A 13,602-nucleotide genomic window follows, 5' to 3' on the forward strand; every position below is an offset into this window, starting at 1 on the left:
ATGTGACGCCAATGCGGCCATGCCATGCACACGCGACCCGTGGGCTGCAGCATCTGCCTTGTTTAGTTACCTTTTTTTTCAAATTTTTTCGTCAAATTGAATTTTTTAAACTTAATTAATATATGGTTATTAAACAATAATTACCAAATACAAACGAAAATATTACAGTGTTAAAGTTCAGAAAACTTGCCAAAAGGCCTCACTCTCACAGAACGAACATTCCTAGAGTTGGGCTGGTCGGGCTAGGCCTTCACGACGAGTAGGAGTACTACCAGGGATTGTTTAGTTTCCAAATTATTTTTGCAAAGTTTTTAAGATTTTTTATGACATCAAATTATATATGAAACATTAAATATAAATAAAAAATAACTATTCGATTTTAGACATTCGGAAATCCCGTTTTTCTTGGAGGTTCAGTGTAATAATGAGGAGACTGATGTCATTGGGCATAAACATTTGGGTTGGTTGGGCCTTGGCAACTCTCTTTCTCAGGCTAGCCCAGTACGATGATTAGGTTTGCTAAAAAAAGTACGATGATTAGGTGTTTGGATCACCATCCACAAGAACCGGCATATGTGGCCCAATCAGGCCATCATCAATTCTGAAATAATGGGCCCTTGTAGAAAAGGTTTATTTTTATCTCTCTAAACTATCACATGAGTCTAACTTTCTTTTTCAAACTTGAAAATTGGACATTTTACCTTTACTATCTCTCTGTCCTGTCATGATTAGAAGTGGTTTCAACCTTTTCAGTTAAAAATCTAGTAATCAATTTTTTTTAAAAAAAATCCAGTAATCACATGATAAGGCTTCTACCACAAACAATATCTCTGAACTTCCAAAAGTTCTAAGAAGAATATTACAGATAGATACGAACACAAGGAACCCAACAAAATACTTTGATCTTGTGAAAAAATCTTTATAAGATACAAAAAATAAATTTAACTCAAAAGATAAAAAAGTTATAAAAACTAGAGAATGGATGTCTAAATGCATATTTAAAACTCTACAACAGAAAAGAGATACATGCATCATGAATGCATTCATTGTTGAAACTTTCTAAAACGTGTTTAAACATTAAATGTAATGTTTTGGGGATTTTTCTATTTCTTTTTTTCTAGGTAAATTTCTCATTTTTAAGAGCTAAATAAAAATTTTGGAAGCTTCTAAAGATATGTTCATGATACAACTATTTTACTTGGGTCTCGTATCCCAATTTATCTCTATATATTTTTATATTTTCGTGGTTTTGAAAACCTTATCGGGTGTTTGTCGATTTTTAATAGATGAAACAAGGATGAGACCACGTTTGAAATCAGTTCCAAACAAGACGAGAAGGTAAATTAAATAATTTTGAGAATTAAGGAGTGGGTAAAATGTTCGGTTTTGGAGCTCAAGTAGGAAATATAGTTCCATGGTTGTGCATATGTGTTCAACGGGGTCCAGTGGCGGAGGTAGGAATATTTTCTAGGTGTGGCGGTTTATAATGGTAAATCATGTATAATATAACTATCAAATATGCGAGGACACTAGTAAAGGACTTATTGGTATTTATATTACTTTGTGATCAGCAAATAAAATAGACATGGGAGACAGCGGCTCAGCTATTAGATCCACTTGCCAGATAGCTGCCTCCGCCTCTGACTGGGTCTATTCTATAAGAATAATTGAGCGACTAAAAAACAAGTCTTTTTTATCAGTTGAAATTTAACCTTGAAATGCAAACAATCCCGTGTTCTAGGAGAAGAAAATTTCAAAGTGCTAGCAGAAGTTCCATGGATGTTCGATGGCAAGCGACGTACAATATTCACGGCGCGGACTCGGCGTGTCCCGTTGCGGATTCTTGCAGGTAACTCTCACGGTTGGATGCAGGTTTCGATTTCTTCTTGGGCCTTGTTTAGTTACCCAAAAATTTTGCAAAATTTTTCAGATTCCCCGTCACATCGAATCTTTAGACGTATGCATGGAGTATTAAATATAGATGAAAATAAAAACTAATTGCACAGTTTGGTCGGAATTGACGAGACAAATCTTTTAAGCCTAGTTAGTCCATAATTGGACAATATTTATCAAAAAAAAACGAAAGTGCTACTATTCACATTTTGCAAAATTTTTTGGAAGTAAACAAGGCCTTGGTTTCCTACTCCCCCGGCCTGCCACGTGCATCAACGCCGGTGCCACTATACCTGCACGGATGGAATGGGATAGAGCGCCGCCGGGCACCGACGATTTTGTCCTCTGCACCCTAGGGCTTTGTTTAGTTCTGAAAAAATTTTACAAAATTTTTCAGATTCTCCGTCACATCGAATCTTTAGACACATGTATGAAGTGTTAAATATAGACAAAAATAAAAACTAATTACACAGTTTGGTCGAAATTGACGAGACGAATCTTTTGAGTCTAATTAGTACATGATTGGGCAATATTTGTCAAATACAAACGAAAAAGCTACGGTGTCGATTTTGCAAAATATTTTGGATTCCTCCGACTCGGAGTTTCGGACTGTACGTTCAGCAATGTGCGCGCCCATGTTCTCCACGCAAAGACAAACTCCTTCTTTACAATTTCGACAGGATGGATTGATTGATTGATGCGGAAACAGAATGCGTAGGTTTCCGATCCATAGATCCAACCCAGATGCTGATGCCGGTGCAACTGTGCTGCAAGAGCAACTCAGACAGATGCTGGGCACCACGGCGAGATTCCTCTGGATGATGATGCCATGCCACCAATCCTCGTTTAACTAATCCAACAAATCCACGAGAAAAGGACGTCTTTTTCTGTTAAGGTAGGATAGGACTAGGAGCAAGCAATTTTCTCGTCAGTGCCCACCACTGCCCAGCGGCCTGGCCTACCGCCTTCAAGTTCTTGGCACAACCAACCCGACCGGAGGAGAGGGAGAGGAGGAGCCGGGCATATTCTCCCCTCCGGTGCTCCCTCCAGCGGTCCAGCCGCAGCGCCCTGAAAGCGACCGCCAACCGCAGGAGAGGGAGGCGCTCCCACTCTTCTTCCTCGCCGAGCACTCGCTGTACGTCTCCTGCACCTTCTTCCAGTTTCTCCCATTTCGGTTTGTCCACAGTTCCTCTCTTTCCTGTCGCCCCTCGACCTCCCCGGAAGGTCAAATCCTTCGCCCCTAAGATTTTTATTCTCATGGTGCGTTTGGTTCTGGAATCGCTGCCTGCTGCTGCACATTCTCTCTGCATTGATTCTGAAGGAGGCTCCGTGCCGTGGAATTGCTCCGCTCGCTTTCTTTCAAAAAAGAAAAAGAAAAAGAAAGAATTGCTCTGCTCGCTTTCGGTTTGTGTGATTGATGTGTCTCTATGTGCTTCAGCCGATTGAGATTAGCTTGGATGCGTTTTGCAGGTTCAGGTTCATGGAGAGATGCAGCCTGGGTGCCAGCGTGGTGGCTCTCCTACTCTTGCTGTCTGGTGCTTCTCATGGAAGAGGTAGTTCCGTGTCATTCTCTTGCTGCGTTGCTGTTGTATGTAAATTGGCATCAAAGCGATTCCGACAGCAATCTATCTTGAATAGTAACAAACAAGATAATTATTGTGTTTTTTTGACGGTCATAATTATTGTGTGTTTCATCGATTGTGCTATCTCAAATGCTGTAGTTTTGCATAGATAAAAAGGGACAGCTACCAACTATCTGATGGAATTGCCATGTAGTGGTTGTCCGTTAGGGGGTCAATCCAGCAACTGGGTAATTTAACGCGCTAATAACTGACTATTATAATTGGGGAAGATAGTACAGACATGAAACATCTAGGAAAAGCTCTAGCATTGTGGAGAATGGAGGGAAAGTAGATGATTACTAGGTGTGTATCAGTGGCTGCCATCTGTTAGTTCCTGCTACAGGACCTTGTTGTTCGTATAGTGGAGTCCTGATTGCTGCAAAGGAAGCCATTATTGGTGCCCCTACAAAACAAAAGAAGTTAGGAAATTGCTAAAGTAGATGGTTGATGAACTTTAACTGCACAGAGTCGTTACTTTTTTTTAGTTGACATTGCACTTAGGAATCTATTAGCTGGTCGCATTCTTAATATTCATCAGTCTGCCATTTTTTTTATTTCCTTTATTTATCACAGAGCTGCCTGTCGAGGATAGTGACCACAGTTTTATCTACAATCATACTCTCGCAAAGACTCTTGTGGAATATGCATCAGCGGTAAGTTACAACTTTCCCTATTTTTTTTTTCTGACAGACTTTGTTTTCCAACGTATATTCACAGTTTCCAAGTATTTCCACCTTTTTTTTTTTGTCAAAGTAAGCTTAATCTCATGATTCTCTGTTGTTTCTAGGTGTATATGACAGATTTAACTTCTCTGTTTACGTGGACATGTTCAAGATGCAATGACTTGACTCAAGTAAGAGACTGTCAAGTTTATTCTCTTCCACTAACTGAAATACTTTAAAACATAAAGTTGTTCTTTAAAATGGCTATGGGCCAGGATAAGCTGGTTTCTAGTTTTGATATGGTTTCATATTGCTGAAATAGGGTTTCGAGATGAGGTCTCTAATTGTTGATGTGGAGAACTGCTTGCAGGTTCCTATCTCTCCACATTTTGAATTAAGTTCTCATAAAATTTCCATGAAATTGTATGGCTCTTGCTATCAAACCAATCAGGCTTTTCAAGATATACCCTTCCCTTTACCTAGTGTTCTTTGAATAAATAATGTAACAGGCATTTGTTGGTGTAGCTCATAATCTGAATTCGATAATCGTTGCAATCAGGGGAACTCAAGAGAACAGGTACTGCCGTACTGAGCTATTTGCTATTGCTTCCTCTATAGTGTTCTCTGTTTAAACAGAGTTTGCTTTGCATTTACTGTTTTCAGTTCAGATGTGATTTATACTTAGATTTGATTAAGCAGTGTACAGAATTGGTTAAAAGACTTGATATGGAAGCAGCTTGATCTAAGTTATCCAGGCATGCCAAATGCAAAGGTTAATGCCAATGAAGTTTCTATTGTATTCGATTTAGAAAAGAAAAAGAAACTGAAAGTGTGATTCATTTGTTTGTATTCCTCTGGTTAAAGGTGCACAGTGGATTTTTCTCCTCATATAACAATACAATTTTGCGTCTAGCTATCACAAGTGCTGTGAACAAGGCAAGAAAATCATATGGAGACATCAATGTCATAGTGACAGGCCACTCGATGGGAGGAGCTATGGCTTCTTTTTGCGCGCTCGATCTTGCTGTAAGTATCCCAAGGCCCAAGGGGCTTCAGAGATACTGTGCTCTCTTTGATACTTGAATTTGTAATCCTGGAACCAAGTTTAAACAGAACATTTCTCCATAGATGAAGCTTGGAAGTGACAGTGTTCAACTCATGACTTTCGGGCAGCCTCGTGTTGGCAATGCTGCATTCGCCTCATGCTTTGCCAAATATGTACCCAACACAATTCGAGTGACACACGGACATGATATCGTGCCACATTTGCCACCTTATTTCTCCTTTCTTCCCCATCTGACATACCACCACTTCCCCAGAGAGGTATACTATACCTTGCACTGCTGCACATGAAATTTACAAAGCTACTTTCTTTTTTGCATTTTTTTCATCCTGTAAAATGTATGAATGGCATGTTGTGAAATTTCAGGTATGGGTCCAGGATTCTGATGGCAACATAACTGAAAAGATTTGTGACGACAGCGGTGAAGACCCAGATTGTTGCAGGTTTGTCTGTTGATAGCATTGTGGGAGACTGGGAGCTCTAGGTTGATTTCTCATCAGCTTTTGTTCTAACATTCGCCTCCATGATGCTAGGTGCCTCTCCATGTTCAGCTTGAGGATTCAGGATCATTTCACTTACCTAGGAGTCGATATGGAAGCGGACGATTGGAGCACTTGTAGAATCATTACAGCTCAAAGCGTTCGGCAATTCCGACGGGAGCTAGCCAGCAACATCATCATGACAAAGCATGATATCGACGTTTCCATTGTTGAACCTAGTGTACAAACAGATCGGAGCAGTTCTAGTTAGCTGGAGCATTCCTTTTGTCCAAAAAGATTCAGAGAAGAAGCAGCCTCTTCTTAATGTAATAGATTTGTTCAGCGAAGAAGGCGAGCCTTGTTTTCTCTATTATAGTCCAGCCAGATTGGGATGCTTTTTTAGATAAAGGAAATAAATCCGGTTTCATCTCTTGTAACAAAGAGAATCAGAGACCATGATGTAAACATGTAGACTGTAGGTATGTACATAAGAAAGGAAGGAAGATCATAGACACAGTGTATGTTGGATGATGATAGGGATTGCTTCTGTAAATATATATACACGGTGTATGTAAACTTGCAATAACACAGAATGTGGCTGTACAGGTAGATATACAGATGGACCTGATCAAGGTCAACGCGCTTTTGCGATGTGCATGAGACGGCCATGGTTGATTTGATTCGACTTGCGCTGGCAACCCATCCTATCTTATGGCGTCGTTGTGCAGTCCAGATAAAAAGACTGCCCTGGTACTACCAATTAGGCACTTAACAACTCTATTAGTGGTTCCTGTATTTACCTAGATACGGCTTGATTTTTGGTCTCGAATTGCTCACAGCCTGTGCTGTGAGGTGGCAGATATTTCTGCTTGATGTGTGAGATGCCAGTTCAACTAGAGGAAATTCTCCAGGTTTCCCCCCTCACTCCTTCCATTATTCCATATGCCATTCCAATTCACTCCAGTTAAAACCAAAGAGAAGCAGCATCCAAGTACCAACCACAAGGGTCAGTGTTCTTCCCCATTCGTACAATAGTATATGAGAGTCAATATTACAGTACCAAGCAAACAAAAATCGAACAACCTTTTTCCTGTACAAACTAAAGAGCTACTTCTGGCATGTTGTCTGCAAATCACCCCTTTACATCACACTGACGAAGGAAAAATAATAAATCTATGGACAGCTCTACATACAAACAACCCATTTACGTGTACAGACACAATCCGGGATGCAACTCTGTCAGCACATTGTCACACAAATCGTGGTTCCTACAAGAAGAAGACTCTCCCACATTCTTGAATGACGCATACTGCAGGTAGTCATCACAAGCGAAAGCTGGTGTGTTGGTGACATTAAGAATGTAGCCGATTCTCATAAAAATGCACACTCTAAGAGTCTAAGGTCTGAATCTCAGCAACAAAAATACTTCTTCCATTCATCAGCCTGTGTCTTCATGTATAACCTGGAAGATTTGTAAAACAGCTCCATGGAGGCAACTAAAACCCAACCGTGGAGCATGAGGCTATCTGGGTCCGCAGAAACAAGCCTGTTGCAGTAGTATTACTCAACTCTCGACAATTGTCCCTTTCAAAAAGAGACTCACGCCAAGTGACGAAGTTTCCTGGCAAAATTGATAGCAAACACGGAGGCCATCGTTCCCCGCACTATCAAAGCTGCCCGCGGAATTCCCCCCCGGCTCGGCGGCTCTGCATTCTAGTTCTCACGGGCACCAACCTTAATGGTGGACTTCTGAACGTTATCACCTTCACTGCAAGCTTTGCCGGCCAGAAGTTGCGGAACATCAAGGCCATCATTCCTTCCAGAGCTACTGCTGCTGCCAGAACCTTCAGTACCATCCTTCTCAAATTTCCCTCCTCTGACAGTCTCCTTCCTCAAGTCTGGGAAGTTCAACATAAGCGACTCAGCAGCATGTTGAGCATCAGGAACACTGGTGGTTCTTCGGTGTGTTTTTGCCCTTGGGGTAGATGGGCAGGTCCTCGAATCCTTTGTGGAAGGCACATTTGGATCATAGGGATGTGCAGCTAGATAAGATAGTGCAGTGACGACATCTCCTATCAGTGGCCGAGATGCTGCTTGCTCCTGCAAACACATAGCTGCAACAGCTAAAGCCTGGTACAAACCCCTTTTGGGGTACCGACCTTGCAGCGATGGATCAGCGAGTTGGCAGAACTTCCTTCGGTCTCTGAAAAGTGGACGAGCCTGCAAATTTTGTGGAGATCAGACACTTGGCACATGTGAAGAAATAACAGATCATTCTCCTCCCTAAACGGCTAAACCAGATGAATGGAAAAACTTCGTGCAGTTAAACCTACCCATGCAACAAGATTTTGCTCCCCTGAAGGCTGGGTGTGATCGATTGCTTTGCGGCCTGTAATAAGTTCAAGGAACACAACACCAAAGCTGTAAACATCAGATTTTAATGTCAACTGTCCTGTCATGGCATATTCAGGAGCGCAATATCCATATGTTCCCATAACTCGTGTTGATACATGAGTTTTGTCACCAACTGGACCAAGTTTTGCAAGCCCAAAATCAGACAGCTTCGGGTAGTAGTCTTCACCGAGCAGAATGTTTGATGATTTGAAATCTCTGTATATGACTGGTGGATTTGCCTTATCATGAAGATACTCCAGACCCTTCGCTGCACCGGCAGCAATCTTCATCCTTGTATTCCAGTCAAGAGGTTCCTTGTCTGGTGGGCCTACCAAGAAATTGATGTCATGAGTTACAAAAGAAGAAATATGGATGGCAGTGTCGAGATATTGCTATGGATGGCATCAGCAGTAACAAAACATTGATGGTATTTCCTCAAAAAAAACATTGATTTGGTATAGAATACCTTAGCTAGGGGCCTTTGCTGTGGACTGTGGTACACCCAAATATCTGTGAACCGTCGATCTGATTGTTTTTTTACCACATATTACTTCATAGGAGGTAATAATTAAGCTATATTTAATTATTTTTAATTTTGGAAGAAAATGAAGTGTCCAAATATGTTCTCTACTTCTTTTTGGAAAGTTTTGTGCTGATATATTTTTTGGCACGATGGAAGTTAGCAATAATTGTTTTACATGCGACACAACGTGGTATATACAAAGTTGTGTACGACATCATGATTTAATGTGTGACTTTTTTATAAAGTGATCAAAAGAAAATGTGTGTTCTTTGCTTTGGCCTTAATTTTTCAAACAAAATAATACCAAATACGAGGTGCATGACAACTTTTATTACGTGTATTAGTTTTTTTTGCATTGGTCTAAATTTGTCAAACAAAATAATACAAAATAAACGTATTCACGTGTAGTATTAGTTTTTCTTTGCATTGGTCTAAATTTTTCAAATAAAATAATATCGCATGCATGGAGACCTGCACACGTCATGGAACAAACAAGGAAATGCCATGCGCCCACTCATGTCTCTCCCTTGATTTAAGCCAAGAGAAATATTAGCATTTTGGATCCTAGGCAAATCTTCAATTCATGATCTATTTAGCAATTGCTATAATATACTGCAACTTACCAAACAGATGATTTTCTAGTGATCCCAACAACATATATTCGTAAACTAGGAGGCGCTGGTCACCATCTGCACAATAGCCAATTAATCTAACCAGATTAGGATGGTGCAAGAGGCTTAGCATGAGAACCTCCACAAGAAATTCACGATTTCCTTGAAAACCGTTTCTATCAAGTTGTTTCACAGCAATGACCTGGGCAAGATTGAAGATGAAAAATGAAGGTGTCAGGCAGGCAACCGATTAGAACAGTCAGGTGACTTGTCCCTTATCTTCTTAAAAAAATAATGAGAGTTATATCCAAATTTGCAGTGTACAAAAATTAAAACACAATTAGCAAATGCCAGCAAACCTGTCCATTTTCCATGCGTCCTTTATACACACGACCAAAGCCACCTTCTCCCAATAGGCAATCTTTCCTGAAATTCTTGGTAGCGATAGCCAACTCCCGGAAAGTGAAAATCTGTGCCGGGCCATGTGGAATGTTTCCTCCTCTGCGAACAGGTACAGAATCTTCCTTCTTGGAGCCCGAAGCACGTGAATTTGATCGAACTGATCAATTGGAAAGATAAAAGTTATCATATAAATCCTCACTAATGATGCTTATGCTTTCATCAATACAGATAAATCACACAGCTCAGACATACAGAAAACATGGACAAAGAAATGGATCAGGATGCTACTTGCGAGATTCCTAGACCTATCACAAAATTCAATCTGTTATTGATTGCTCCACTGTTGCATCCATGCATTCTGTGTGGTATTAACACACTGCATAGTGAAGTTGGTGGGGAAGGCATGGTACTACTACAGGGTTGCACCACACATTCAGTGTGGTATTAATAACACTCCTAACATATTCCAATTATCCTACCTAGCTTTAAATTGCTAAATACTTCAACCAGACAAGAAATTGTTGTAAATAAAGATATGTATGGTTAGCGATAATTGGAGATGGAAACAAACTCTAGAATTCTTTCCAGTAGAAATGTCAGGCAGCTCACATCAACAAAAATCTGCTGCCTTATGCCTTGATTTGTAATATGAGTAGCCATGTGTATGATAAAAACTTGAAAGCTTATATAATCACTTCTAGGAATTTGACTAGCATCTTCATTACTTCTGCATTTCAATGCCACTGAGAACAGTTAACCCAAGTGGACCATCAAGTGCTCTTGGCATTAAAAACTTCCATCAATTTTTCTGACAGTTATTTAATGTAAGAGATATCTCGGTCTGCAGATGGGTAACAACATGCAGCAGCCACACAACAAACAAGTGAACAATAGCTTGCCTTAAAACCAAGGGTAAGACTTGCAAATCCAGCAACTAAGAACTAAACTTCGATACGTGTGTGGAACTCATCACTCACTCCACCAGCCACACAAAGAGTGAACCCGACTTGAAGCAAGCTCAAAGCAAGAAAATTGACACAGCCATATTCAGCCAGACAACACGTGTACAGAGCACATGGAACCATTGGTGTTTGGTTTGCTCGAGAAAGAATTCCATAAACGAAATTATTGTAACTGCACGCTTCACCACGGAAATTTCCTTCCCTTCCACTCCACCTCTTGAGAAAAAGTCAAAAACCAAATTTATAAGAAGTGGTGCTTTTATGTCCCTTTCACCACTGTCCGAGCAAACAATGGGAGTAACATAGTAAGATTCGCATATGTAAAGCCATGAATTACTTATAAGGATCAGTTAACAATCGGACTAACATTCTGCTAGCAAAATTTGCCCATAATAAAAAAAATAAGAAAAACAATACTCCTACACAACTAATGCGGTGGATACTCGCTGCTGAGATCGATAAATCAAAACCGCGAGAAGCAACTATTACACTCAATTTCTTGTTTACTCGTTGAATCAACAGCTCCAGCTGCGTATTATTACTAAGCAGCTAATACACCTCTGCTGCAAACAAAAGACAAAAATCCAGCCTTTACACCATGGAAAAATTCCAGCCTTTGTCGCACGCAACTACATGCCTAGGCCTAGAGCAGCGAATTAGTCACTGCGAGTAGCAAACATATGTAGCCGACCGAACAGAGCAAGAAGCAGGATCACAAAACTACCAGAGCTCATGTAGTTTCCGTCAAAACCGGGCTAGCGCGCAGCTCAAGACACGGGTTTTACCTGGTGCTGCCTTCGCCGCAGGCCGGGGCGTCGGCGAGAGCGCCGCCAAGCTCTTGGCCTCCTTCCCCGACGAACCGGAGCACGGTAAGCAGCTCATCTCCCCGTTCCTGAACACAGACACACAGTTCCTGCGAATGCGAGCCAATCCGCCAAGAAATCCAGCTCAAGACTCGTCCTTTCCCCCCCACCGGCCGATCTCTCCCGTGAAACCAGCTGAATTTGGGGAGATTTCCGGCCGCCCCGCCGGAGAGAGAGAGAGAGAAAGGGGGAGGGGGAGTCAAGACTGGGGAAGCGTAATATAATAAACAAAAGCGGGACTTTGGGCTGGTAGCGGAGGTCCAAACTATTGGCTGGCAAATTTGGGTGTTTTATAGTGCGGTTGAAATGTTCCTTGGGGAAGGAATTTGGGTGTTTCGTACCTCCAGCTGAGTTGAGGTGGTTGCGTTGTCAATCAAAGGGGTTGGGCTCGAGAAAACAACTGTAATTAATAAAAATATATCTGCACTTTTTCTTTCCTGATAACAGAACCTCGCTTTTCTATTTTGCGTCTTTATAGATAAATTGTACAGTACTACTGTATATGTTTATTGAGCAAATACTTAAGAATTTGTTTGGTTAATCCTCAATCTAAAGAGATTGAAAAGATTATTTTACAGGAGAAATTTGGTCATTTTATTCTAAAAAGGAGATGACATTTATACCCATATGCATGATATGTTGCTCTGAATAACATAAAGTTCAGCGTCATAGAATTGGGTTGTGTTCTCTCCATTTCCCCTTTTCTTTACAAAATGTCAACTGAATTAAAGTAAACTAGGGTGACATGAACAAGAATATGCTCAAACACTATTTCCTCTGGAACATTTATGTGATACGGCTGCAGAGTTGGTTTTCGATCAGTTTGGGCGCCGGACAGAAATGTCGATGTCACATTGTCACTCCTCCCTTTTCAATTTATATTATGATGGGATGTATGATTTAGGACACATGCAAAAGGTCAAACTAACGTGTTCGTATATGGTTGTTTGATTAAAGTTTGGTATGGTGTTCTAGATATATCGATGGGCTATGCGTAATGCAGATGCTAGGTATGTATTCTGTGTTGTATAATAGGGATCACTATTATTGGAAATTAAATAATGGTAACACAGGTGTCCACTATATCGACTCTATTAAGAACTTAAGATCCTTGGTCAATCTGGTATTATTTTAGCTTTTTAGAGTATATATATTTAGAAACATGCTATGTCTACCTCCATAATTTTTAGAAACATGTTATGTCTACCTCGATAATTTTATTTAGAATTGCTGCTCGATCAACTTAATTTCTCAATTTTTATACTAATGGAACCATAAACCGAGAAACTACTTCACAAGGATTTATGAGCCTTCTTTCTCACCTCTGCGCTTCCTCTTCCCTACCACATTTTTTTCATGCAGACGTCCTCCTCATCGTTTGTACCTCCTCAAAGCTCCCCCATCACTTCTCCACCTTTGGTCATCATCCTCATTTCTACATGACCTCCCCTGCGTTGTCACCCTCTCATCTGCCTCTGCCTCCGCCTCCCATGGGGTGACACCTTCTCACCATTTGTTGCTTCCTCGCTATATCTACCAAGGAGTTCCCATCACCCATAATTCTAGTGTGGATGAGCTCCTATAACCCTCATCCACATACTCCCTAAAAAACGTGACCGGAGGGGATGACGGCTCCACCCGTTTTTCATTAAGCAGAAGCCATATAGCTGCTACCTCTTAGTCTGGTGATTTCGTTGTAGTGATTTCCTTGCTAACCCCAATAGTATGATATCAATTTTTGTGATATGTTCGTCGATTCCATGCAGAAAAAGCTTGATGCTAGAGGGCAGACTGCGCTCGGTTTGATGGTTTAGAGCCTGGACTCGATGACGACAAGGTTTCTCCTAGTGTAGAGGATTTTAGACTTAGTTAGGCTGTCAAGAACGTACTAATTATTAAGCTAACATCTATTTGGGATTTTGGGCATAGCGCTAGCTATACTCATGGAAGGGATGAGCACGAGCGAATAAGCCTCCCACGTACGAGCTGTTCGTTTAGTCGATAAGTCATAATTAAAAATATTGTTGGCTGATTTGTTGTGAAAAAAAAATAGTCAGGCTTGCGATGCTGAAGAGGTCTGAGGTTGCTTTTGGGACGTGACATGCATGACCAGCTAGCTAGCGCGAGA

General features: G+C 40.9%; 2 protein-coding genes across 4 annotated transcripts; one reads left to right on the forward strand and one right to left on the reverse strand.

Moving 5' to 3' along the window:
* Positions 2,858-6,374, forward strand: LOC8074416 (lipase). 3 transcript variants are annotated; one of them, XM_002461127.2, is made up of 11 exons: positions 2,858-3,028; positions 3,364-3,446; positions 4,089-4,168; positions 4,303-4,368; positions 4,500-4,547; positions 4,687-4,754; positions 4,877-4,949; positions 5,042-5,203; positions 5,306-5,500; positions 5,607-5,683; positions 5,774-6,374. In XM_002461127.2, exons 2-11 carry the CDS (start codon positions 3,374-3,376, stop codon positions 5,988-5,990), a joined length of 1,059 nt encoding a protein of 352 aa, XP_002461172.1. In that variant the 5' UTR covers positions 2,858-3,028; positions 3,364-3,373; the 3' UTR covers positions 5,991-6,374. The 3 variants fall into 3 exon arrangements, with proteins under 3 accessions (XP_002461172.1, XP_021308671.1, XP_021308670.1); XM_021452996.1 differs by lacking the exon at positions 2,858-3,028 and adding an exon at positions 3,037-3,153 and having other exon boundaries at positions 5,774-6,276; XM_021452995.1 differs by lacking the exon at positions 2,858-3,028 and adding an exon at positions 3,040-3,117 and having other exon boundaries at positions 5,774-6,276.
* On the reverse strand, positions 6,684-11,768 carry LOC8078517 (probable serine/threonine-protein kinase PBL7). The gene is made up of 5 exons (XM_002463313.2): positions 11,397-11,768; positions 9,607-9,806; positions 9,260-9,449; positions 8,053-8,441; positions 6,684-7,939 (listed from the first exon to the last, which is right to left on the reverse strand). The coding sequence occupies exons 1-5, from the start codon at positions 11,491-11,493 to the stop codon at positions 7,433-7,435; spliced, it is 1,383 nt and encodes a 460-aa protein (XP_002463358.1). The 5' UTR covers positions 11,494-11,768; the 3' UTR covers positions 6,684-7,432.

Source organism: Sorghum bicolor, chromosome 2 (genome assembly GCF_000003195.3).
Source record: "Sorghum bicolor cultivar BTx623 chromosome 2, Sorghum_bicolor_NCBIv3, whole genome shotgun sequence".
Classification (NCBI taxonomy): domain Eukaryota; kingdom Viridiplantae; phylum Streptophyta; class Magnoliopsida; order Poales; family Poaceae; genus Sorghum; species Sorghum bicolor.